General features: G+C 54.7%; 2 protein-coding genes across 2 annotated transcripts; both read left to right on the top strand.

Annotated features, from left to right (window-relative positions):
- Positions 1–5823: 5823 nt before the first annotated feature.
- On the top strand, positions 5824–8125 carry LOC119093001 (GPI mannosyltransferase 1). Its single transcript, XM_037215895.1, has 2 exons — positions 5824–7318; positions 8114–8125. Exons 1-2 carry the CDS (start codon positions 6056–6058, stop codon positions 8123–8125), a joined length of 1275 nt encoding a protein of 424 aa, XP_037071790.1. The 5' UTR covers positions 5824–6055.
- Positions 8126–15468: 7343 nt separating this feature from the next.
- LOC119093008 (carotenoid isomerooxygenase) lies at positions 15469–26515 on the top strand. The gene is made up of 10 exons (XM_037215902.1): positions 15469–15641; positions 16648–16759; positions 17062–17211; positions 18203–18347; positions 18954–19101; positions 19451–19659; positions 20107–20286; positions 20752–21033; positions 23875–23973; positions 25631–26515. Exons 1-10 carry the CDS (start codon positions 15503–15505, stop codon positions 25817–25819), a joined length of 1653 nt encoding a protein of 550 aa, XP_037071797.1. The 5' UTR covers positions 15469–15502; the 3' UTR covers positions 25820–26515.
- Positions 26516–26688: the final 173 nt, after the last annotated feature.

Below are 26688 nucleotides of genomic sequence, written 5' to 3'. Positions count from 1 at the left end.
AATTCGGCTTGACTTAAATGAGCTAGTGAAATGGGCTTCTCTGTGGCGGATGTCATTAAACTACAAGTGCAAGGTGATACATCTGTGCCTTGAGTTTTGCGGTTTGTAGGTGGTGCATTAAGGCTGTTGGAAGCGAGGGCATTAGCTATAAAGTAGAGGCCTGGAGATAGACCAGACTGAGGAAAAAGGTCTTAGGAGTTGCAATTTATTGGGATTTAAAGGACGAAAAGCCATGTGGGGCTGCGAGGAGCAAGGCACTTTGGATGCCAAGATTTATTAACAAGAATGTCCGCTACAAGGGTACGAATGTTGTCAAAAAGATGTGCTTGGCTTATGTCAGACCATACCTAGAGTATTGTGTACAGGCCTGGTCCCCATTTTCTCCAGAATAGCGATAGTGTGGAAAGAGTACAATGAAAAGCAACTAGGATGATAACTGGGATCGGCGGCATAAAATGTAAGGATAGGCTTTGGGCCTCGGATCTGCATTCACTGAAATATCGTAGACTTGGAGGAAATCTGATAGGGGTATTCAATATTTTGATAGGGATAGATAAGGCAGATATACATGGAGCACTGGAAATTAGACGAGACATGGAGGAAACCAGTTCCATTTAGCAAAACGTAGAAGTAGAACTTGGAAGAGTTAGATGTCATTTAGTCAAAGAGTAGTGATCCGTTTGAATGGATTGACGAACAAAGCTGTGGAAAGTCTCTCTCTAGCAGCATTTAAAACCCGTTTGGACAAGCTGTAACGGCCTATAGATCTCATTTGTAGCTAAATTCATGCAGCCAAGTAGCAAGATAAGTTTCGAGGATGCTTACGGAACCTCAGATAGGCCAGCCTGGATGGGGCCTTGCGGCTCTTTGTTGGCTAAATGGCTCTATGTCTTTATGTTGCACCTTTGAAGATATTGAAACAAGCATCAGATATGACGAAATAAGCTCACTTATAAGCGTTGATATACTTTGATGCGGAAAAGACCGCTCCAGACAACACAGTGCCTCTGTGCAGTGCTTATGCCCTTCAAAATGTCATTGTTTGATCGCGTCATCGTACCTTGCACAACATTAATTGAAAGCCAATTAACAGTCCTTATATCTGGAAATTGTGCTCTGGATCTGGATTGTGCTCTGGATCTGGATTGTGCTCTGGCTCTGGATCTGTATCTGGAAATTGTGCTCACAAACGCCATACGTGAACGACGTGACAGGTGTATTTGTTTTGGCCCTGATTGCAGGATGGCAAATGTAATGGCGGGGTTTGAATGACGTCATATGGTGGTGTGGATGGATGGTGACCTTGAAATAGTGTACACGAAATAGTCGGCAGATCTTCGCGGTCATATAGCTCAGTATCTAGAAGGTTCTAGGTCTTGAGAAGGGCAGGTCTGTGAACTGCACCGAATGGTCTTCAAAATGGCTGTTTCGGAGCAAAACCAACAGAAATGTGGAACACCCTCTTTAAAGGTCGACAACTCAGTGTAGCGAACTCACGGATGAAGCACGAGGATGAAGTTTCCTATTCAGTTGGTTGGAGGGGGCTGCGGCCTCCCCCCCCCCCCCCCCCCCTCCGGATCTCTTAAACCTTGGGAGGAAAGTGGATCGAACCCGGGAAAACCCATTTGTTGGCGTTTTGAATGGAAGTTTCCTCATTTTTCGCTGTCACACCCTCTTCCTTCTCCTCCAACACTCATTTTGCGAAAGTACGCAGCTGGCCAAATAACCATAGGGATTCCTTTCTCGCTGACATCAACCAGCAAATTTTGCATATGCAACGGGTCTACAAAATGAGAGTTTTTAGGGTGGCATAATGCTTACGCAGGTTCACTGCTGGCACAGTTGTACAACAGATACGTTCCGACGTCCCGCGCCCGCCCCGCGGACCCCGCCCATCCCCCCCCCCCCCTCCCAACGTAACGCGCCGGGTATACCGGAGCCGCACGCCGCCGTGTATGTCGTGAGAACCAGGTGCTGGTGCGAAACAGCTAAAACCTGTATTTTGGCGTTGTATTTAGGCTTTTAGATAGCAGCTTTCCTAAAAGGTCCTTTAAACATTTCCCTGGCCCCGTCTTACCCCATCGATAGCATCATGCTCCGTCCAGTCCTGTCCCGTCCGGTTCAGTCCGGTTTTGTCTGGTTTCGACTGGTTCCGTCTCGTTCCTTGTGGTCCTGTCCTGTGGCGTGCTGTTTCTTTCGACCGCGCCTGGTTCCATCTGAAGCTGTCTGATCGCGCCCGGTTACGCGTGGTTCCGTCCAGGGTCATGCGGTTCGATCCCGTCCCGTCCCATCTGGTCCCATCTGGTCTCGTCCGGTTTTATCCGTCTGGCTCCATCTCGCCTGTCCTCGCCTCGTACCCTCTGATGTGTTCTGGTCTCCTACGGTCCCGCCTGCTCCCTTCGCGTCCCATCCAATTCCATCAAGTTCGAATTGTCTTTCCACGTGGCCACAGCTTTATCCACCTCTGGTGCCAGGCGTGAAATTCTGATAACTCTTCTGTTTAAAACCATTTCGACAATGATGGCGTTGGCGATGATGTTCTTTGACTAGTCCGTATATATTACCGTGTTGACTTCTGTCCCTTTCGACTCTTTGTCCTTCGACTTTTTTCGATTAGACTTTTTCCGTTCGGTATTTTGTGTGGGAACTGTCCAGACATCGCTTGATATGAAGCGGTGCGGACATGGCACGGCGTCGTGTAGTTTAAGCACGATACAGTCGACAGGGTGCCGAGTGGTCCTGGCACCGAACGGTGTCAGGCGGTCCAGACACGGCATGGCGTCAGGTTGTCCAGACACGCCATAGTGTCAGGCGGCCCGGACACAGCATGGTGTATGGTGGTCCGAGCACAGCATGGTGCCAGGCGGTCCGGACACGACATAGTGTCAGATTGTCGAGATACGCCATAGTGTCTGGCGTTCCGGACACAGCATGGTGCCAGGCGGTCCAGACATGGCATTGTGTCAGGTTGTCGAGACACGCCGTAGTGTCTGGCGGTCCGGACACAGCATGGTGTCAGGCGGTCCAGACACTCCATAGTGTCTGGCGGTCCGGACACATCATGGTGTCAGGCAGTCCAGACACGGCGTCGTGTCAGGTTGTCGAGACACGCCATAGAGTCTGGCGGTCCGGACACAGCATGGTGCCCGGCGGGCCAGGCACAGAATGGTCTCAGGCCGTCCAGGCACGTCATGGTGCGTGGGCGCGGCGCGGGCGATGTATGGTGGTGGTTTCATCCGGCTTGTATGATGTCATACGTGACCGTGGTACGATACGTCCTGACGTAGGGAGAGGACCGAACCAAGCTTCCATTTATTACCCCTGATTGCATCGTTCGCGTTGCGGAATATTTCAAGCTGATATTGTTTTTCAACCGGGCGGCATCACTTGATCGCTCTGTGTGGGTGACCGGCTGCTCGGGAACTGTTGCTATTTGTAGATACTTTTGAGTCACTTAGTTCGCTTCGCTTCCTACCACTTCGCAGAACCAATGTTGTGGTAGCATTGAAAACGGTCAGTGGTTTGGGTGCGTATGAGCGCTGGACAGCCATCGTTTCGCCTGGCGTAAACGGCTCAGCCAGCGACACAGAAGCACACCACATGTCCTTCGGTCAGCGCATGGCCTGCGGCGGTGCTGGCCGTCTCCGTTGGTTTGAAAGCAGGCATTGTCGTTGCCCGTAAACAACGCTTGAGTCGATGTCCTAGCGTAAAGCAAATTCATGTACGTAGTCGCTATGTGATATGCTATGCTTTCATCACATATTCATTGCCTTCCCGTGTAACCATTTGAAACGTCTGCACCACAGTCATCTGGACCAACCAAGCTTATCTAAGTGATCCTGCCTGCTGAATCGGCTGGCGTCGCATAGCAACTTGGCCATCCACCATGGCGAAATGGCGCCGGCCGTCCAACACCTTCGGCACGTCACGACACCTATGCCGGCCCGCTTGATCGAACGCACCCCGAAAATAGTATTGTGGCCACCTTTATCGCCTTGGGCGTGGAACGCCTTCCGTTTTGGCCCTTGATGCCTGTGCTCAGATGGCACCCGGTGCGTGCTGCACATCTGGAAAACATTTCATAAAACAAATGCAAATAAACAACATAAAGTCGCGGCGGTCGGGGCATCTACAGAATAGCTCCATTGTTCTGCATACCGGCGGTGACTTGGACTGAACCGGTATGGCCAGAGGTCGTCTCGGATTAAGGTGGTTGAGACTGGGCGGTCTCAGCTGGAAGCGCTATTCAGAACCGTATCGCGGATGAGGTGAGACCTGATGCGCCGCCGGTGGCAGGAGGCCAATGGTGGGATCGTGGCGGCGCCGGCTGTCGGTGGCACCACCGGCTGTCAGGCTCCCAGCTGACCGGTGCCGCCGCCTGATGTCAGGCTCCCAGGTGACCGGCGTCGCCGCCTGATGTCAGGCTCCCAGGTGACCGGCGTCGCCGCCTGATGTCAGGCTCCCAGGTGACCGGCGCCGCCGCCTGATGTTGGGCTCCCAAGTGACCGGCGTCGCCGCCTGATGTCAGGCTCCCAGCTGACACGGGCCGCCGCCTGATGTCAGGCTCCCAGGTGACACGGGCCGCCGCCCAGTGTTGTACCAGTGGTGGGGTCGAGGTAGCGGCGCCGCCGCCTGAGGTCAGGCTCCCAGCTGACCCGGGCCGCCGCCCAGTGTTGTACCAGTGTTGTACCAGTGGTGGGGTCGAGGTAGCGGCGCCGCCGCCTGAGGTCAGGCTCCCAGCTGATCCGGGCCGCCGCCCAGTTGCGTACCAGGGCATTGATTTTACCCGTCAGAAAGTTTGCAAACGTACAGCTAAAATAGCCATCGTTTCACTCCTATCACGGTCTAATTAGCTCCCTGCGACGTAGTGGGAATACCTTCGACTCTACATTAGTCTTAAAGTGTTGGCGCACATGATGCTACTCGATGTGACGATTCACCTGGTGTTTGTTTCATTGCTCTACGTTGCTTTGTTCGGGAGTTGCGGATTTTTTACCGTCCTGTAAGCGTGCTCAAGTGCTGTGCGCCGGGGCCCGACTGCGGCGGCAGGCAACTCCGTCGCAGCGGTTTGTCGCCGGCGTGTTATCTGGCTGTCAACACACACGGGCTTTTGTTGAGACGTTAAGATAACCTGCACTAGCCTGGCGCCCTGCCTTTCCGCAATGAGTCACCTGTCAGGGTGTGATCGAGAATGGGGTCATGGTTGTCTTCGGTCAAAGTACAGTCGCAGAGGTCTGGCAACGCAAGGTCAGGGTTACATTCACAGCATTAGTGTGTGTACTTTGGCAGGCCGGGAACTAGGGTTTATTTGACCCACGCGAGATCTTAACTCCTCAATTTGTAGCTGGCGGTGCTGATATGCGGGTTGTTAAATGCCTTGTACTGTACCGTTTTCGCCAGCTGTGCCGCCCGCTAGGTCTCATCATCACACGCGCCGAACCGCTCTCCTCCACAGACGGTGTTCTCCCTGATCGTCAGCTCGTCGCTGCTGATCCTTTGGAGCCGGCCCATCTACGACATCTTCTTCCGGGAGCAGGTGGAGGGCGTGCGCTACGTTCGCGCCGGCGAGAGACCGGCGCTGACGCCGTCCGACCTGCGTTGAGCGACGCCGGCCACCATGGACGCGGCGCGGAGGGCGCGCGCCCGCCTGCGAGCTTACCCCCGCCTGCTGGCCGCCTGCGGCCCCGAGGGCGCCGCCTACGCCCGCTGCGTGGCGCTGAAGGACGGCGAGGCGCGGCGAGGAGAGTGCGAGCGCGAGTTCGGCGTGTTCCGCCAGTGTCTGCAGGACGCGGCGAGGCGGCAGGGCGGCCGCTACTGAGCCGCCGCCGCCGCCGACGCCGAGGCCGCCAGGAAGCCCGCAGCCGCCGGTGCCCGGTAGTGGTGTGGGCTGGTAGTCGCGAGAAGCGGTTGTAGCGAAGGTGTAGTGTGTGTGGCAGGGCGAATTGTGGTCGTGGTTAGTCGTTGAGGGACGTGTGTGCCAGGAACTGATGGTGGTAATGGTTGCACACTGAGTGACGTGCCTGCATCTGACGTTTGAAGAGATCGCTCAGCCAATATGGCGTCACACCACGTGGCGGCCGCCTTTTTTATCCGGCTGGCGTTCATTGCGTATGGTGAATACCAGGATCGCGTCATGCTCGTGCCGTACACGGACGTGGACTACCACGTGTTCACCGATGCGGCGCAGTACGTGGCGCTCGGACAGAGTCCGTACCGACGCGCCACCTACCGCTACACGCCGCTGCTTGCTTGGACGCTGCTGCCCACCACCATCTGTCGGAGCTTCGGCAAACTTCTGTTTTCGGCGCTGGACGTGGTCGTGGGCGTGCTGATCCATCGGCTGGTGCTGCTGGAGGGGCACGGCCGGCGCGTGGCCGTGTGCTGCGCCGCCCTCTGGTGGTACAACCCGCTGCCAATCACCGTCTGCTCACGCGGCAACGCCGAGTCGCTGGTGCTGTGTTTGGTGCTGTACACGCTGTATCTTGCGCGGCGCCGCCTCCTGCTGCTGGCCGGCGCCGCGCTGGGTCTGGCCGTGCACGTCAAGCTATACCCGGCCGTGCTGGCGCCGGCGCTCTACTGGTCGCTGGCCGACGGGCCCGGCCTGCGGCGCTGGCTGCTGCCCAACGGCGCTCGCCTCCGGCTGGCCGGTGGCGCGCTGGTGACGTTCATGGCGCTGACAGCCGGTTGCTGGCTGCTCTATGGCGACGAGTTCCTGCAGGAGGCATACTTGTACCACCTGACCCGGCGTGACGTGCGGCACAACTTCTCCGTCTTCTTCTACCTGCTGTACCTGACGGACGAGCTAGGCCACTGGGCGCTGGCGCTGGTCACGTTTGTGCCGCAGGTGTTGCTGGTGCTCGCGCTGGCGGCCAAGTTCCACCGGCCGCGCCACCTGCTCTTCTGCGCCTTCTGCCAGACGTACGCCTTCGTCACGTTCAACAAGGTGTGCACGTCGCAGTACTTTCTGTGGTACCTGAGCCTGCTTCCGCCGGTGCTGCCGCGCCTGTCTGCCTCGTGGACTGAGGGTGCGCTGCTGCTTGCGCTCTGGTATTTCGCGCAGGCGTGCTGGCTACTGCCGGCCTACCTGCTAGAGTTCGAGGGCCGCAGCGTGCACCGACTCGTCTGGGCCGAGAGCGTCGCCTTCTTCTGCGCCAACGTCGGCATCCTGGCGCGTCTGGTGCGCAAGTACGACGTCGCAGCGCCGGCGTCGCCGTCCGGTCGGGAGCCGGGGACGAAGGCGCGGCCGGCCGTCGGGCGGGACGGCTCTCCGCGGCGGGAGGGGGCAGCTTCCCTCGAGACGGCGCGGCAGAGGAAGAGGGCGGGCCGCGCTCGCCGCCCGCCGGAGTAGGGCGTGGTGCCGCCGAAGAGCGAAGATTAGTGCGCCTCGCCTGTGGCTGGGGAGCGCGGCTATGGTGGCAGAGCGGCGGCGCCGCGTAGAGACGACCGAGGGGACAGCGCTGGCCACTAGTCAAGGCTACTTCTCGCCATGCTGGTACCCTGCAGGGGACGTGTGCCGATCGATTTGCCCCTTTCCATCTCCCACACCCATCCCCACCCCGCATAACGCGGTATGGTGTTGTGACTAGAATCGTATTGTCGCTAAAATGGGATAGGTAAGGCTTGCCTTCCAGGTAAGCTGGGAGGTCGGTGCGCATTGGCTCGTGGTCGTCCCTAGTTGTATGCCAAACGAGTGTCGGCTAATTTTCACGCCTAGGCTCCTTTAGGCTCGAGGTGTTGTCAGTCGTGTGAATGTGTCCTCCGATAGTCCATTAGTCTGTATCGTGAGCAGAATACAAGGAATGAATGCAACATTGTTTCAATTATACTCGTTAGCAATGGTTCACCGCATGAATTATCGAGAAAAATATAGCGAGGCACTAAGATGAAATGGCCAGGACTTCGCAGCGCGCCAGCTCTCGGCCGGGGCCAACTCCAGAGAACCACCGGCTTCTACACGGCGCTAGGCCCGAGAGACGCGCCCTGGACCAAATGGCGTGTGGCTGCGGGGCGTCGGCGCCACGGCGGGGCCCTCAGGTCCTGCGCTGGGCCGCTGCCGCCGACGGGGGCCGGTCTGAGCCGGACGTGCTCGTCGGCACCACGGCGGGGCCCTCAGGTCCTGCGCTGAGCCGCTGCCGCCGACGGGGGCCGGTCTGAACCGGACGTGCTCGTCGGCACCACAGCGGGGCCCTCAGGTCCTGCGCTGGGCCGCTGCCGCCGACGGGGGCCGGTCTGAGCCGGACGTGCTCGTCGGCACCACGGCGGGGCCCTCAGGTCCTGAGCTGAGCCGCTGCCGCCGACGGGGGCCGGTCTGAGCCGGACGTGCTCGTCTCGCGATCAATACACGCCGGTCTATGTCTGGCACGGCGATCACGTTACCTGCCGCCGGCGCCGGGCGGCGTTCGACTCGAAGGACGCTCGGTTGCGGCTGCGGCCGCGCCACTGAGGCTGACTGTGCGGGATGAGATGGCGCTCGCAGATGCGGCGGCTTGGACGGACATCTGCGGTGCCGGAGACTCACTGATAGGCCGGCGTGTTTGTGTGACAGTGTGCGCGGCATGCACTGGGCTTCATTGAGCACGCATGCACCAGCTTCCATGCACCAACCGCTTTGTCTTGTCTCGCAAGCGCCCCGGAACATCGAGCCACTCCTTTAGGAAAGCCGGGGCGACGACGCGTCGGGTGCGGAGGGAGAGAGGGGAGGGGCAGACGGGCATCGATCGCCGCGGACCGCCGCCCGGCATAATCTGGACAGGTCACCGGAGACGGGCCAGCTCGGGGACGGCCGTCAGGGCGACCGACCTCGCGACGGTGGGCGTCAACTAGCCGGGTCGGTACGGCGGATGGCAGGCAGCGGCGGCCGCTGATGGACAGCACACAGACAGCGGCGGCCGGTGACGGAGAGCACGCAGACAGCGGCGACCGCTGACGGACGGCACGCAGACAGCGGCGGCCGCTGACGGACGGCACGCAGACAGCTGCGGTCACCGACGGATGGCACGCAGACAGCGGCGGCTACCGACGGATGACACGCAGACAGCGGCGGCCGTTGCCGGACGGCACGCAGACAGCGGCGACCGCTGACGGACGGCACGCAGACAGCGGCGGCCGCCGACGGACGGTACGCAGACAGCGGCGGTCAGCGACGGATGGCACGCGGACAGCGGCGGCCGCTGACGGATGGCACGCAGACAGCGGCGGCCGCTGACGGACGGCGTGCAGACAGCGGCGGCCGCTGACGGATGGCACGCAGACAGCGGCGGCCGCTGACGGACGGCGCGCAGACAGCGGCGGCCGCTGACGGACGGCGCGTAGACAGCGGCCGGCGATATGGCGTAGCCTGAAGCGTCACATGTGTTCAACTTTACCAGATTCAGAGCAAAATTGACTTTCTTCGGTGTCTCTGCTCAGCTTATGTCATGAACCTGAATGGCACCTTAGCTGGTCATGAGCTGAATAGTGTGTTAGCTTGTCATGAATTGAATGGTGTGCTGGCTGTACCAAGACAGCAAACTCTGAGCTGTTGTGTGTTGTATAAAAGCCTTGTAGCGAGCGGCAGCCACGGGTCTCCAACGGCTCCAAGAGCGTAGAGGAACCGATCGCCCAGACGTATAGCAATGCTCGTTTCAATGAATGTACTGGCACGAACTCTGTAATGCTTATGTCTTGAACTAAGTACAAGTTTTGTCAGATTCTTGAGCTGTACGCATGGAGCATTATATGACTACTCGTTGATCAACTTGAAAATAAATCTGATTCGTCTTTTCTCGTCTCGAATGCAAATGTATTGCGGACATATCTCACATCTGCCCAGGATGTCCCCATCGTGGCAAAAGGTGCATGCAGGTAAAGTCTCATCCAAGGGCGCGCCGGCTTGACTCGCCCACCCATCCTCACCCACCCCCGCCGCATCAAGATTGCCAAAACTGTTCAAAAGTGGTACACGCCTGGTCTTCGAAGATGATCCAAGCAACTCGGTTTATGTTGCTTGTATTAGAGTCCCTTTGGTCAGTTGTGACCATCTCGGGGCTAAGGGAGGCAGGAGAGTAGATACCGGTGAGGCAGAACTACGCGCACCTGGGATACATGTAGCATGCCTCCGTTCAAACGGGTGTCGTGAGGATTCAGGATGAAGCAAGAGCAAGGAAAGTGGGGGGTCCTAAGAAACTTTTACAAGGGAAAATGTTTCTTGAAGTACTCCATGGGTTAAAAAATCGAAGTCCGACGACTTTTTGAAACTGAGAATTTTTGGACATTGTCCCTCAACCCGACGTTGCCTTGCTCCCTAACGTGGTGGCGTTCTGGATCCATCCCTGAATACACCCTCAGTGATGTTCCAGACGGGATTGTTTGGGTGGGAGGCCCTGAGTTCACTGGTTTCCGTGGTGCGCTTAAGTCTATACCGACTATCTGTTTAAGTCGTCTGAACCGGCTTCATCTGTCTGAACGAATTATAGATTATAGGTTTCAGTGATATTGAAAAATCCTCGATGTATGTATATTTTAGTGCCAGAACAACGTTCTTTGACAACCGTCACGTGAGTGACTTGCACGCAAGTTATTTAAATGCTGTCAGAGCTTGAATAATGGCGAACGATAACTCGACCTCCTCGACCTTACCAGCCGCACGTCGGCTACGGCTTGCCACACCGCCGTCGCCGTCCGTCAGCCTTTTGCGACGGTCGCTGCGTCGTTGAGGGCAAGGGCTTCAGGTGATCCTGTTAGCGGCGTCGGGCGGGTGACGAGGTGAGGGGCGAGCTAGGACCGCGCCCGCTCCTGCCGCGTCTGCCCACTCGTCCCGAGGCACAGCCGGGGTCAGTGGGCGCCGCCCGGTCGCGGCACGTGTTTGAGTCAGGTGAGGCGGACCGCTGGTGTTCCGGTCACAGCCAGGGTCGGTGGGCGCCGCCCGGTCGCGGTACGTGTTTGAGTCAGGTGAGGCGGACCGCTGGTGTTCCGGTCACAGCCAGGGTCGGTGGGCGCCGCCCGGCCGCGGCACGTGTTTGAGTCAGGTGAGGCGGACCGCTGGTGTTCCGGTCACAGCCAGGGTCGGTGGGCGCCGCCCGGTCGCGGCACGTGTTTGAGTCAGGTGAGGCGGACCGCTGGTGTTCCGGTCACAGCCAGGGTCGGTGGGCGCCGCCCGGTCGCGGCACGTGTTTGAGTCAGGTGAGGCGGACCGCTGGTGTTCCGGTCACAGCCAGGGTCGGTGGGCGCCGCCCGGTCGCGGCACGTGTTTGAGTCAGGTGAGGCGGACCGCTGGTGCTCCGGCCAGCCGTTAGAGACCGGCCGCCGGAGTGGGCCGTCACGCTGCCGTCTGGTGCGCCCTCAGTGGTGTGCGCGGCGGCAGCTATACCTATGTGTGGTATTTGCATTGTCCTGATGAAGTAGGCTGTCGCTAGATTTTCACGTATCTAGATATTTCACGGTAAAAATAAGCCTCATTTCCAACTAAAGTTTCCTCAATAATTCTTTCAGAGTTCCATTGTCAACGTTCAGCCAGAAGAACAATGGCGATGCCTCCCTTGACCTATAAATAGCAGCCTTTTCATTCTGCCTTTTTATGCTGAGCTAACACGTGTCGTACGCTTCTATTTACCATATTCTATTATCCCCCATATCACCGCATATGGATAGCGCGTTTAATGTGCTTCATCTCGTTTCCACCCATTGTATGCTTTACAATAGCTGGACGGTGCGTTTTCAAGGCTCGATGGGCACTAACAAAGTCGTCTCGATGACAGACATAACGCAGCTCAGGGGTGGTGGGATAGGGGCAGGATATAGAAGACAGGATATAGGGACAACGGTAAAGTCAGGCCTACCCTGACCTCTGTCGATGGAGACCAGCCCTTCTAAGACGTTCTCTAAGTTCCTTACTCGATATCTGTATGTTCGATATCGTTCACCAATATATGTTTTCCCGATATCTGTTCATTTATTGTAGCCTGGTTATCTATAACAAATAAACTGAAAGCTGTTGACGATGAGCAAATGACCTCAGCCAACGTAGAGGAATCGGGGCTATGCAAACGCATATCGCGATATTTTTATAATATTTCTGCAGGCGTTGTAGGAATTTTGCATAGCTTATCCTTAGCTGAACTCTGGGTGGCGGCTATGTGGTTATGGCTTTATTTCCGTTGTGTTAGTGTTTTAGCCGTAACGGTTCTTACCGAAGACAAAGTACGACAGCTACAACATTTTAATCGCTCAGGATTGTTGAGCTGAAAACCTGTGCTTGCGGCCACACATCCCGCTCGTCCTACACTAAGTAATTGGAGAAGTTTCGTGTTGGCCCAGTATTTTATAAAGCGGCGGCGCTATCACCCAACGAGCGTCGTTGCCAAATGATCATTTACATATTTCTGATATGTAATCCTGGATGTTAAAACCGTTATGACCGTGAAGAAGGAATAGAGATATCCTTTCTGTAGATTTTGATTTTATGACTTGTTATACTTAATAGCCCTTTTCACGCTCTTGGTGTGCAACTGAGAAGTTGCTTTCGTATGTCCACATGTAAAAATAGACTTCATTACAAACCAAAAGTGTAATGAACTGAGCCCAGCAATGCATTTGTTTATGGACTGTTTTCGACTTTTCCAAATTAGAATGCACGAGACTTTAGGAAGTCATGATCAGGGCATCATCGAACGTTTAATTGCAACCAAAAGCAGCTGTGTATCCAGTATGAGAACACATCTCGCTTAGGGCTGCTAATAGCTACTCAAACATAATTATGGGTATTGCGGCAATCATGATTCGTTCGTCGGATCTTCGGACGTCTGATGGTGTTTTTCTTTCTTTCTTTTGTTTGCTATTGTCCGCGCTGTTTGCTGCTTATTGACATTTATCTGCAAATGATCAAACTCATAAATGCTGAATGGGCTACAATGCAGACGAATCGCGCCCGTCCATCGATTCAAAAGGGTGCAGAGCAATTGAATGTTGGAAATTGAAAGATAAATCCAAACCGGGTTGAAACCGCTCGACATCCTGGCGTGACGATGGCCTAAAACGATAGCCTCGTGCACTGCACGTGCATCTTTGGCACTTCGGCATTGAATGGAGCATGACTGGATGTCTTGTATGCATATCTCTGTGCGACAAATTTAGAGTCTCTGAGCTATGGCCTCCGTGATTCGGAGAACAACAAGACCGGCATCATGTACGCGAACGCAGCTCATATCTTGGCACTGATCACCTTAATCTTGTTATGCGTAGGTGGCGTTCGTGCCATAGGAGCTGTGCGTTAAGTTAGGAGACTAACTGTTGATGCTGCCAATTCAAACTCCCCAAATTGTAAAGGGGTGCACAGGATCGCAAGCATTCCGTATGCCAAAGGTTGAAACTGCTGGGTTACAACAAGAGCTGCTCACTCCAAATTGTACTGTCCTTGCAGCTGCTGTACGATGGCAACAGAGTGGTGCCAATTTCGGTTATGCTGCATGTGCGAGGTACAATCCCTTATCGGGTGGACTCGATCGAAATATCTCACCCAGTCACCCATCTATCTTGAACTCCATCACCGCTCATAATATGCTGTCCGAGCCTCTGCAATGGAGTCTCAAGGAAAGAGAATTGTATCTCTGCGCATGCGCACTGCACCAGCATCTTGGCACGGAACACGCCGAGGTGGATACCGTTTGGTGGTCCCAAGAATGGAATGTATCATCATGACCTCTGGAGGTCATTATCTATTGCATCGCTTTGAACGTGATGAAAACGTAAGATTTTGGCTGTATCAACGATTGGTATGAGCTATATCGAATATTAATGGAAATGCAAGACAGCGTGACCTCTGGATGTTGCAACATGGCCTCGGGTCGTACGGAAAGCGTTGGTCTCCAGACTATTTTTGTTTCAGGTAACGATAAACGTCCATACACACAATGCCTATGCACACAATGATGGCCAATCGTACACTTCTGGACTCGTCATACAAAGACGAATAAAATCATATTTAGGGCAACGCAACTTCGTAAATAGTTCGATTTCACCTTTCGAAGACCTCTAGGTGCTAGGCATCTAAATACATGGCAAACTCCGTTCAGATGGCTTTTTGAGATGTCATTGCCGAGCTGTGCGTCACGTTTGGGCGAAATCGAAGGGGTGCCGATTTCTGCCGAACGTAACGGTCAAAGCTTACGGCGGTTTGCAGGAGAAGGGGGTCGACAAGTTCCAAATGCATCCGCAACATTTGAATAACTCCAAACTCCAAAGGAAAGTGCATGGCCAGAAATAATTATAGCAAATCAGAACTCGGTGTCGGCTAAGGTCGGTTGACTACAAATCATGATAAAATCAGTGTCACCTCTAGGTCTAGAAGCAGCAAGCAGCAAAGGGCGGTGAAAGCCAACAATAGCAAGATAAGGATATGGTAAAGCATCACCCCCAAAGTTCTGTTGGATGACGTCTTTGCCTGTCATGCCCTAGCCAAAAGCCACTTAGATGACTGGTCTGATACATCTGGATTTACGAAGGTCAAGATACGCTGGAAATCCTCGATGGTGGCGTGCGGTGCCAAACTTTTCAGACCAGCGCCAACTGTGTGTCTAACTTCGTGCCGGCGACAAAATGACCCGTGTTGTCGACTTCCCCGCCAGCCGGTATCATGTGTTATCGGCTTCCTCTGTCCACCGGTATCACGTGTTATCAGCTTCCTCCGCTCGCCGGCATCACGTGCTTTGGTTTCCTCCGCCCGCTGGTATCACGTGTTGGCGGCTTCCTCCGCTCGCCGGTGTCACGTGTTTTGGCTTCCTCCGCCCGCTGGTATCATGTGTTAGCGGCTTCCCCCGCCCGCTGGTATCACGTGTTTTGGCTTCCTCCGCCCGCTGGTATCACGTATTTTTTCTTCCTCCGCCCGCTGGTATCACGTGTTTTGGCTTCCTCCGCCCGCTGGTATCACGTGTTAGCGGCTTCCCCCGCCGGCTGGTCCGTGTAGGAGCTAACCCCCGGACTATCCCTGCATCTCGGCCGGCATCAGAGCGATTTAGTTCTCTGCATGCTGCCGCCAGTCGTGCGTCGCGACCAGAGCTTGCCACTCTCGTGAACATCGCCACGCCCACCCTCTTCCCACAGGCTTCCATCCTGCGGTGCCAGTGGCGCGTCACGACCAGAGCCTCCCACTCACGTCAATAGCCACATCTCCCGCAGTCTTCCCAAAGACTCGCCTCCGGCAGCACCTGCGTCGCGTCACCACCGGTGCTGTGCGTCTGCTACCATGCTGAAGATCCTAGAGGAGGCCAACAAGGAGGCTCTGGCCACCTTCCTCTGGCCACCCGGCTACAGCGCCGGCTTGGTCCGGGCCGCCTCGCCGCCGCTCGAGCTCACCCTCTCACCGCCGGAGACTCCGCAGCTCACTCTCTCACCGCCGGAGAGTCCGCAGCACGCGCCATGCCTGAGCCGGACGCCAGGTGGCTCACCGGCGGCGCGTCGGCCCAGTCTGCGTCCGACGGGGTGCCGGCGAGCCGACCGGCGCCGCTCCAGCGTCCAGCTCGAGCTGCTGATGGTGTTCGGCGGTGCCGAGGCGACGGCCGTGCCGCCGGTGCTCGACGCACCTGGCTGCTACCCCAACTGTGACCTGTCCGTGTGGATGCGCTCTTGCGATAAGGAGCAGCTCGAGCCCCTGCACGGCACTGTGACAGGTCAGAGGCCCCGCACGACATCATGGGAGGTCAGGGACCCTGCACGGCACTGTGACACCACATGAATGCTGCATTACGTCGTTCGTGATGGGGGGGGGGGGGGGGGCACATAATATAATCATTATGCTTGCGTGGTCATTCATTGGTCATTGCTGTTATGTGAAACATTGATGACTCGATTGCCACATTGCACATACAGGTGTGTTGAGGATAAAACATCCGAGAAAATAACTGAATGTTGAATTATTCCCACTTCGTAAACCTCACACCCATCCTTCATAAAGACGACTCAATTAGAGCTAGTTGCTGCTGAGACTGGCCTCAGTTTGGCCACGGCCCTGAGAGCGGCGCCTTGACCGGCGCTGCGTCAGCTGACCAAAACAAGGTCAGCTGAGCGGCCACCGTCGGGTCAATATCAGAGCAGCGGCCCCGCAGCCGGCTGTCGGCGGCGGCGTGTGGGGACACATCATCGCTGAGCGGCCTCGGCTCTGGGGAGAATCGTCACTAATGATCCCTGCTTCGGGGAGCTCGTCACTGATGATCACTGCTCCGGGGGGTTCGTCGCTGATGGTCATTGCTCCGGGGGGTTCGTCGCTGATGATCATTGCTTCGGGGGGTTCGTCGCTGATGATCACTGCTCCGGGGGGTTCGTCGCTGATGATCATTGCTACGGGGGGTTCGTCGCTGATTATCATTGCTACGGGGAGCTCGTCACTGATGATCATTGCTCCGGGGGGTTCGTCGCTGATGATCATTGCTACGGGGGGGTTCGTCGCTGATGATTATTGCTCCGGGGAACATCGCCGTCGCATCGCTGTTACATCGCACAGCAACGCTCCACGCTGACGACAGCTGTTTTCTCGAGAATATTGACAGTAACTGCCCTCCAATGTATACACTCTCTACTTTGTTCGACCAGTACTGATGCATGCCGACTTGCGCATGTCGATGTTGAGGGACGCGTGCCACTGGCTGGCCTTGCCACCGACGTGCTCGATGTCTGCAGGAACGATTCCGTCCTGGATTCGGGGATCGCTGCTTCGCAATGGCCCCGGGCGTCTCAACGTCGGAGATGACGAGTTCAAACACCTGTTCGACGCGTCAGCTCTGCTGCACCGGTCAGCTCGGTAGATCCGATGCAGCGCGTTTGGATTTGGGCTCCAAGCACTGGAGCTGCTGGTCAAGAGCCTGTTTTTACTCTTATATGACATCTGTAAATTGTTTGCATATCACCAGAATATTTTCACGTCATGAGTCATGCGTTCTTGCAGCATAATTTAACTATTACGTATATCCAGTGAAGTATTTCCCCATATGATTAGAGTACATAGTGCTATCACTGAAGTACTATGTCGCACCAGAAAAAGGTACGCTTACAGTACCCACTGCTCTCTTCCGTTAACCACACCGGTGTCGGCAGTTTCCACATCTCCAACGGCACCGTGACGTACCAGAACCGTTTCCTGAAGTCGCGCACCTATGAACGAAACACGGCGGCGCGACGGATCGTTGTCTCCGAGTTCGGCACTCTGGCGGCCGTGCCCGACCCCTGCCAGACCATCTTCCAGAGGTCAGGTCAAAGCCGGGGCTACACCATCCTCCAGAAGTCGGGTCAAAACTTGGGCCAGGACACCGTTCCTGACCAGGTTAGGCCCTCAGTTGGAGTGTCTCCCAGGGGCGTGATCTCACACCAGCCCGATTACCGCGTGATTCCTGAGCAGACTACCGCACCGCCCCGGAGCAGACTACGGCGTGATCCCGGAGTAGACTGCGGCGTGACCCCGGGGCAGACTTCGGCGTGGTCCCGGGGCAGACTACCGCGTGATCCCGGAGCAGACTACCGCGTGATCCCGGGGCAGACTACCGCGCGGTCCCGGGGCATACTACCGCGTGATCCCGGAGCAGACTACCGCGTGATCCCGGAGCAGACTACCGTGTGATCCCGGGGCAGACTACCGCGTGATCCCGGGGCAGACTACCGCGTGATCCCGGGGCAGACTACCGCGTGATCCCGGGGCAGACTACCGCGTGATCCCGGGGCAGACTACCGCGTGATCCCGGGGCAGACTACCGCGTGATCCCGGGGCAGACTACCGCGTGATCCCGGGGCAGACTACCGCGTGATCCCGGAGCAGACTACCGTGTGATCCCGGGGCAGACTACCGCGTGATCCCGGGGCAGACTACCGCGCGGTCCCGGGCAGACCATCGCACACTGACCCCAGGCTGCGCTACTGCACAGTTGTCAGAGTTGTGCCAGGCTATCATGCCAGTCGACGCTGAAGCGGTTCGGGACCTGCCCCCAACCCCATATTTAGCGTTACATGCTTCTGAGCTCAGTGGCAAGTAACCCATGGATGCCGCGTCCGGAAAATATAGATTATCTCAAGGTGACATGGGCGCGACAAGTAAACGTCCGCTGTCTTCTGGGGACCAGGGCAGTGGACCACCGGTTTACTGGAGCGGGGATATCGCGCTGATAACTTTACGGTGGTCTATGGGCGGCCGCCTGGTGATCCGGCAAGTATGGAACGCGGTTAACCGTCGGCGACACTTCCACAGGGTCTGCAGCATGTTCAGCACAGACGAGATGATGACGGACAACGCCATGATCAGCATATACCCGTACGGCGATGAGCTCTACGCCCTCACCGAGACGCCCTATCTGTTCCGTATAGACCCGGAGACTCTGGAAACAAAACGACGCGTAAGAACGCGCGTGCGTAGTCGCGCAAACAATTTAACGTGTTCTCACTTTAGTTGTTGTAAAATAAACTTGTGAACACTTGTGAAGGTACGTTTTATGCCGTGCGGGCATGTTTCTGTGGCATTGCAACAAATTGACGTTCTGATTTGTAGCAATTATTGTTGGATTTATTTCTTTGGGATGTTGCTTCAAATTTTTTTTTGGGGGGAGGGGTTGTCGCATCTAACGCTGGACAAAACATGTTGGGTCTCAAAACTATGCTTTGTGCTCAAAATATGATGTTCTGTCCTCCTTGACGTTGCTGGTGAGCGACCTATTCAAATCATGGTTCGAGTCAAAATACAAGTTTGTAATGACTTATGGAATGTATCCATGAGTAACTTTCAACACAACTCGACTTTGTCACCGCGGTGGATGCCTTGAGCTATATGAGCTCGTGTTTCCAGTTGTTTGCTGACGCCTTGGATCCTGTTGGCTGTTGTTTTCAGCCTTGCAGTTCGACGTTGCTGTCACGAATGTCACGAATGCCACGGATGTCACGGATGCCACGAATGTCACGAATGCTTATGATTCCGTCACGGCGGCTGCCGTTTTCCACGGCCGCAGGTGAATCTGATGAAGCACGCGCAGATCGTGAACCACTCTGCGCATCCTCACGTCTGCCCGGACGGGACGGTGTATAACCTGGGCCAGAGCGTCGGCCTCACCGGGCCCACCTACTGCATCGTCAAGTTCCCGCCGCGCGACGAGACGGGTGGGTCTCCACAGCGGCCGTGTCTCCACAGCGGGGGCAGGTTCGGGAGTGCAACGCTGCCGTAGTGTCGCAGGTTTCTTTGTCGCAGGTCAGGTATCTTCACACTGACCCAGCCGGATCACAACGGTGAGGATTTTATGAAAATTACGGAGCACCTTGCAAACGGCAAGCACAGCAAACGTTCCACGATGATTTCGAATCTGAAGGCTGAAAAGTGGAAAAATAATGTCAGTTCCACCCACGCTGACATGAAATGTGGTAATTGCCTTTCGTCCAGTCAGGCGCGTATCGTTGGGACGCACCCCACGTCCGAGCTGCGCGAGACTATGCACTGCTCCGGTGTCGGCAGGCCCGGAGAGCTGCTTCGAACGCGCGGAGCTGGTGGCCTCGGTCGGCGCTCGCTGGAGCCTGCACCCCTCCTACATGCACAGCTTCAGCGTCACCGAGCGGTACTTTGTGCTGATCGAGCAGCCGTTGACCGTCAGCACCGTGGAGATCTGCAAGACGCTGCTGCAGCAGCAGCCTCTGGTGTCGGCGCTCCGCTGGTTCGACGAGCCGGTGGGGATTGATCGGCATCCCATCCCCAGTTGTAACGCACTTCGGCCGCGGTGGCGTCGCTGGCCTGTGGGCAGCCGATGCGGTACGGACGCAGCCTCCAGCCTTCCTCTGAGTTGCATTCTATGGAAAGTTTGGCGCTGTTTGGAGCCTCTCCGTATCCTTGCCCCAAGGTATCCAACAGCTCTGGCGAGCTTTGGCGAGCTGGTACCCAAGCGAGGTTGATAGTTAGGTTTAAACAAGGTGGCAGTGCCTATTCATCGGATCAGTCTCGTGTAAGGAAGCATTGGCCATTCATTTTCGATCGATTCTTTGCATTAACATGTTGATGATGCGGTGTATCACACGCCGAGTTCATGCTCGGCTGTCGCTTCATGTACATGAGTTCATGCTATAGTCGCAGGAACAGATGCAGGGTCGTGTTAACGATTCTCATTTCCGGGTTTACAGACTCGGTTTATCGTGATAGATCGCAACACGAACACTGCGACGAACATAGCTTACCAGACGAGCCCTCTGTTCTTCCTGCACACAATCAACGCTTACGAAGAGGACTGTCATCTCATAGTCGATCTGTGCGCCTACAAGGACGCCGAAATGCTTGACTGCATGTATGTCGAGGCACTCAAGGTGAGGTGATTTTGATCACCCTGAACATATTTTCCTGTTCGTCACCGTCTACACGTGCGAAAGTAGAACTGCTGCGATTGAGAAACGAAGTTGGTATGCAATAGGATCGTTAAAATAGATTACAAACCACCGTCAAGATTCGCTAGAATGCGTGGACGAAACGTCTGAAAACACGGATTAGAATGGAAGACTTGAGAAATATCAAGTTCTTGGGACGCGAGAGTGTCTTATTAAATAGGGTATATATATATATACATATATATATATATATATATATATATATATATATATATGGCAGGGTATTTATTCATAGGGTAGGGTTCATACCTGCGACGTAGCTAGCGGCGACATTCTTCGCAGGTATCCATGCATCAAAAGTTGCGTTGATCTAGTCTTCAACTTCCAACACGCCCTCCAACGGCGTCCGGCGCGCTCGGGCGCACTAACCTCGCTCCCCTGTCGCAGTCGGCACAGGCCAACCCCCACTACGCCGACATGTTCCGGGGCAGGCCGACGCGGTTCGTATTGCCGCTGGAGCCGGGAGAGGGCGACGCCGACCTGGTGACCCTACGTGGCACGGCGGCCTCCGCCCGTCGCTTGCCCGGCGGCACGGTCCAGCTGACCCCAGAGCTGCTGTGTGACCTCGGCTCGGAGACGCCCCGCATCCACTACGACCGCGTCAACGGCAAGAAGTATCGCTTCTTCTACGCCATCTCGTCCGACGTCGACGGAGACAATCCGGGGAAGGTGAATGTTCAATGTCATTGTGGTCAGAACGATGGGTGTCTTTCTGGTCAGAACGATGGGTGTCCTTCTGGTCAGTACATTGGTCTTCTGCGACGAGTTCGTCATTGACTGCATTGACTTTCCCTGTTCACTATCCTCACTTTGAGCACAGCACAGCATTCAGCACTAAAGGTAGCACTGCCCTCAGTGCTGAATGCTTGCTGCGACGTTATCTGAGGAGCAGCGGGCCGATGCCCGTTGCTAGTGAGCCATGAAGGGCTTGCGAAGCTTTGACGAATGGCTCGAGAAGTTTTGTTTGAATGAGCGAACAGACCCAACCTGACCCGACCGACCCAACGCAGCACCGGTGGCTGGTTTGCATTTTTGCAATGTATTGGCATTGAAGAATGTTGCCCTGACCACAACCCAATGGCTAAAAAGTTTAAGCCGTGTATGAAGCTGTTTTAGCTTATACAAGTGTTTGTTCGTTTGCTTCGCTGCGCCAACGAAAAAGGCAGAAATATTAAGTATCGATCTTTTCCAGTTTAAATCACGGTTCTGGGTGCTCTGGTTGCCGAGAAGTGGCGCAAAATGTGAAAAATGACCGGTGACGGCCAAATCTATCTTGCTGCCTCGTGCACATGCAACACGCAGTACATGCAGCATGACAATGCATGCAACGTGATTGCCCGTTCGATTCCTATCAATGCATGTGCCTCCCCGGTGGCTCCGTGCCCTGGGTGCTGCGATGTGTCACAAAACTTTAAAACCTGTCAAAAATACGAAATTCGATCTTTCCGGGGCGACACGTAACCCGTGCATACATACACGTGTAAACACACGCCAGGACATTTCATTCCCTATCGCGGCATAACTGTCTCGTGTAACTACACCCTCTCAGTGTGGAGATGTGGTGTAAAACGTAAGAACCGACAAAAGCAGCAAAGTGGATATTCCCAGCTAGTGTGGACGTGGGACGCGCCACGTGCGATATCACATCTTACATCACGTGATTGCCCGTTAGATTGCCCATCGAAGCATAACACTCTCGAGTCGCTGTGTACCCTGGGTTCCGCGATATCGCAAAAAGTGTAGACACTTCAAAAACAGCAAAATTAATGTTCCAACACGAGGACACCACGACACGTAGCACGTGCGACCAATCACTGCCATTTTACTCCTTCCACTCCTTATTGAAGCGTGCCACTCCGGTGTGTCCGTTTCCCGGGTGCCGAGATTTGTACGTGTAAAACCTTGGATGAGAGTTAACCCATTAACCGAAGAGAGGAAGAATGAACCCATTAATCTATCTTTGATCGCGTGCTGCGTGATACGTGCGACCATAGATCTTCGCATGGCACATCTTTCCGTGCCACTCCCGGGCTGCTCCGACTCGCCGTTGTCAAAATATCGGTGCGAGATGGCGTAATTGGTCGGAGGCAATTAATTATGGCAGCCAATCACTTGATCAAACGGCTGTTTAACCTGGAAGCAACCTCTGGCGTCGGCCGAGACACCGGACAGTGTCGTTCCGTCACGAAGTAAAAGGCCGCCGTGCAGCCCATTAATCTAGGCTCATTTCGAAGCAAACTATTGTGAAAATATGATCAAGAAAAGGGTGGTGTGTAAAGAATGAATCGGCCAACACGCTTACATAGTTTTCAACGCTAAGTGATAAATAGTTTTGATGGTAGTTGCTTGTATTCGGCGGCGATTTTTAAAACTTGGTCGCTTGCAACTTGTATTACAATTTGCAGCACAATTGTGTGCTGTACAAACTGGAGATGCACACCGAAAGTGTAGCCGCTTCAATTGTGAATGTTGGGAATCAAAATTCACGCTTGTATGCGCACTGGGTGTCGTGATGTGACTCAAAACGTACAAATCTGTCAAAAGCGGCGATTTAATCTTTTCACCTCGTGTACACGTGCAACGTACCACGTGGCGCCACAAACTTACCACATTGCGATGATCCATTCCACTATCTGGCTGTGCAAATTTCATAACGCTGCGACTCTTGGCCGAGATATGGCTCCGGGAAACGAACTTATCGGGCCGTCGGCCGGCCGTGACGAAATTGGCATTGCCCGTGTTAAACCTAAATATATTTTTGCGGCGCGTCCTATTTTCGTTCACCACGCGCTCATGTTTGCGAAATACACAATTTTGACGCGACTCAGACACGCTCTGCCAGCAGGCCTCGGCCGTGTGAAAATGTCATTTAAAAATTCCCACCGTTTAGCTTCCAGATGATCCCAATGAAATGGCGGACACACACACACACACACACACACACACACACACACACACACACACACACACACACACACACACACACACACACACACACACACACACACACACACACACACACACACACACACACACACACACACACACACACACACACACACACACATTGTTTCTTTAGTATAATAGTAGGGGTAGGTAGATAGTGTTTTTTCGTGCCCAAACAGTTTCCGTGCAACATTGCACGGCAAAATTTGTCCATCGTTGCTATGTTCAACTTGAACTGGTGTTTTAAGCTAACTCGGGTAAGAACCTCCGTGAGAAAGAAGTCTTTAAAGATAGTGATGTATCGCTGCTCAAACACCGCTGCTGATTAATATATTGCGCGCTGTGTGGGTATAGGTACTAAGGCACTGATGTACGGTTGCTTAGCTCTATACGCTCGCTACGGAGCTATTCAAACGGTCACAATGAAATAACTCTCGCATCACAGTGGTCCGTTCGTTACTCTAACTTTGTTCGGCGCACGGTGGACCCTGCATTCCTCCACACGTCTCGCCCGCTATGCATCCCGAAATGGCCTTGTGGTTTCTAACCACCGTGTCGTTGCAGCTGATTAAGGTGGACACGGTGACCCATCAGGCCTTGACCTGGTGTGAAGAGGACGTGTATCCATGCGAGCCCATCTTCGTCCCAACCCCCGACGCTGTGGTGAGAAAGTTTTTAACGGAGGACGACAGCCAAACTTAAACGTAAATTTGCCCAGTCGCCGTGATCTATTTATGTGGCTTTTTGCCTTTAAACGTCGCACATAGGTGTTTTTGAACACGGTGCTTTGTAGAAATTTGGTGCCCAGCTTCGCAACAGCTGAGCATTATATATCGGGCCTGGAGTATGGTCAGTGCAAATGCATATAGGCATAACTGCAGCCATAATTATAACTTCTCTCGTAACGGAAGTGTAACAAGGGAGGGTGGAAAAGATTTCGGACAACGAAAAGTTACGCAAAGTTGGGGTTGCAAATAATTATCGAGGTTTCCAAAAAGAAAAACCTTAAGGCTGTATGACATTGGCTTTCCCTGGCGACAAAGGAACGCGTCCGTGATTTGTTCCGCATCTCTGGCACAATTGGAGGCCAAAATAATGCTCCCTTTTGGGAAGTTGTGCTCAATACAACGTAAACAGGGGAAGGGTGTCTCATCCAGCGTAACCAGTACGTGGTCAGAGGACAGAAAGGATTGAAGGATGACCGAAACTGTATAACGTAATTTGCGGATGACATCTTTGTAGAAACAACTCGGGACTTGGTATACAATATCCGGTTTGTTTTGATCAAGTGGCCAGATGTGGGCCTTCTGCTGGCTAGCTGTACAGGTGCTACGCTAGGTTACTGAGGCTACAGATTGGCTGCTGCCATGTGATCACATGACACTGATCGGCTGCTGCCGTGTGACCACATGGCAGCAGCTGCCGTCGGACGCGATCACGTGATCACACGACACAGATCGGCTACTGCCTGGACTGTGCAGAAGCTCGGACGTGCGTAGTGTACCGTAGACGCGCCCGTCTGCTACGCATTCCCAAACGTGACGCCGTGTTACCCTGCGTGTGAGAGCGACACGTAGCGCCGTTTTCAGGGGACAGATGGCTGGTACCGCCGTTCTCAGTTTGGGCGTGACGATAACCTAGACTTGATGTTTTTTTAGGGCGGCTGGATTGACAATATTTTTGTAAAACGAAGGGATAATGTTATCGTTAGTAGGAGAATGATAGGTTCTCAGATCCTGAGGATGATGTCCTCCTGTTGTCCTCAGGAAGAGGATGGTGTGCTGTCGTCCTCAGTATGTTGATAAACAGACTAGCGCTGTCTTCAAAATGATCATGTCGGGATATTGCTGTGCTCGAGATAGATAGGACGGGGTGCTCTTGCGCTCTGCAAGATAACGGGGCGTCACTTAAGAGTGGTGGGGTGTCAGTGCCTTCTGGAGATGATGGGGTGTCACTGCCCTCTGAAGATGACGAGGTGTCACTGCGCTCAGGAGGATGATGTCGTGCCGCAGCGCCCAGGAGGATGATGGCGTGTCACTACCCTCTGGATGATGATGGCGTGCCGCTGCTCTCTGGAGATGATGGCGTGTCACTACCCTCTGGATGATGATGGCGTGCCGCTACTCTCTGGAGATGATGGCGTGTCACTACCCTCTGGATGATGATGGCGTGTCACTACCCTCTGGAGATGATAGCGTGTCACTGCCATCTGGAGATGGCGGCGTGTCACTGCCATCTGGCGATGATGGCGTGTTACCGCCCTTTGGAGGGCGAGGGGCGCCACTGTCACTGGAGGATGATTGGGTGTTGTTATCCCCAGGATGAGGACGACGGGGTGCTGCTCTCGGCGCTGCTGTGGGCTCGGGGCCGGGATAGACAGGTGGCGCTCCTGGTGTTGGATGCCCGAACTATGCAAGAGCTCGGACGTGCGCAGTTCACAGCAGACGCGCCCGTACCCAAGTGCCTGCACGGCTGGTTCAAGGAGGACAGACTGACAGACGCGACCTAAGACGGGTTGAGCTGGGCTGCGCGCTCTGCTGACTGCGCACGATTAACCTATATCCTATCCGTGGCAACAACAGGATTAAACTGAAGACCTCTGGCAAGCATTGCAAGGTTTCGCCGGGTTTCGTGAGGGCTTGTCAGCGGAGAGCAGGTCTTCACGAGCTCGCATATGAAACTCTGGGTCACAAATCAGGCAGATCAACCGACGCCACCACGAGAAGAGTCTGCTGTTACGCTAGTCTCTTGTGAGAAGCTGAAGTTAGGTGTCTGTGTATCTTCTGCGTTTTAACTTTAGTATTTTTGCATGTGCGCCATGGCATAGCGCTCGGCACGCTGGGCGCTTGGTTGGCGTACTGGGCGCTCTGTTGGAATACTGAGCGCTTAGTAGGCATACTGGGTGCTCGGTCGGTATACTGGGCGTTCGGTCGGCATACTGGACGCTCGGTCGGCATACTGGACGCTACTGGGCGCTTGGTCTGCGTTCTGGGTACTCGGTCGGCATACTGGACGCTACTAGGCGCTTGGTCGGCGTACTGGATGCTCGGTCGGCATACTGGGCGCCTGCTCGCACTGTGCGCCTGGTCATGCCGAGCGCTTCATCGTTTCTCCATTATCATAAAGCCCTGGGGCTATCATATACGTTCCGGAATCCGCGCTTCGTTTTTAAAACGTAAGGTTTCGGCAGTGCGTTCTACCTGTGCTCGTGTTCTTTTTTATACGGGCATACATTAGTTTTGGGATTATGGCGATTTCTCTAGCTTCCACATCTGTTTCTAAACTGCGCGATCTGTACATGTTTGTAAATATACCCCATGATAATCAGCCTCGATACGTTTTGTCGTTCCTGACATGAAAAAACTTAGCAGTAGCAGA

Source organism: Pollicipes pollicipes, unplaced genomic scaffold (assembly GCF_011947565.3).
Source record: "Pollicipes pollicipes isolate AB1234 unplaced genomic scaffold, Ppol_2.1 Scaffold_3805;HRSCAF=4461_pilon_pilon_pilon, whole genome shotgun sequence".
Classification (NCBI taxonomy): Eukaryota; Metazoa; Arthropoda; class Thecostraca; order Pollicipedomorpha; family Pollicipedidae; genus Pollicipes; species Pollicipes pollicipes.
Note: the sequence above shows the minus strand (reverse complement) of the source record. Positions and strands in the feature narration are given on the sequence as shown.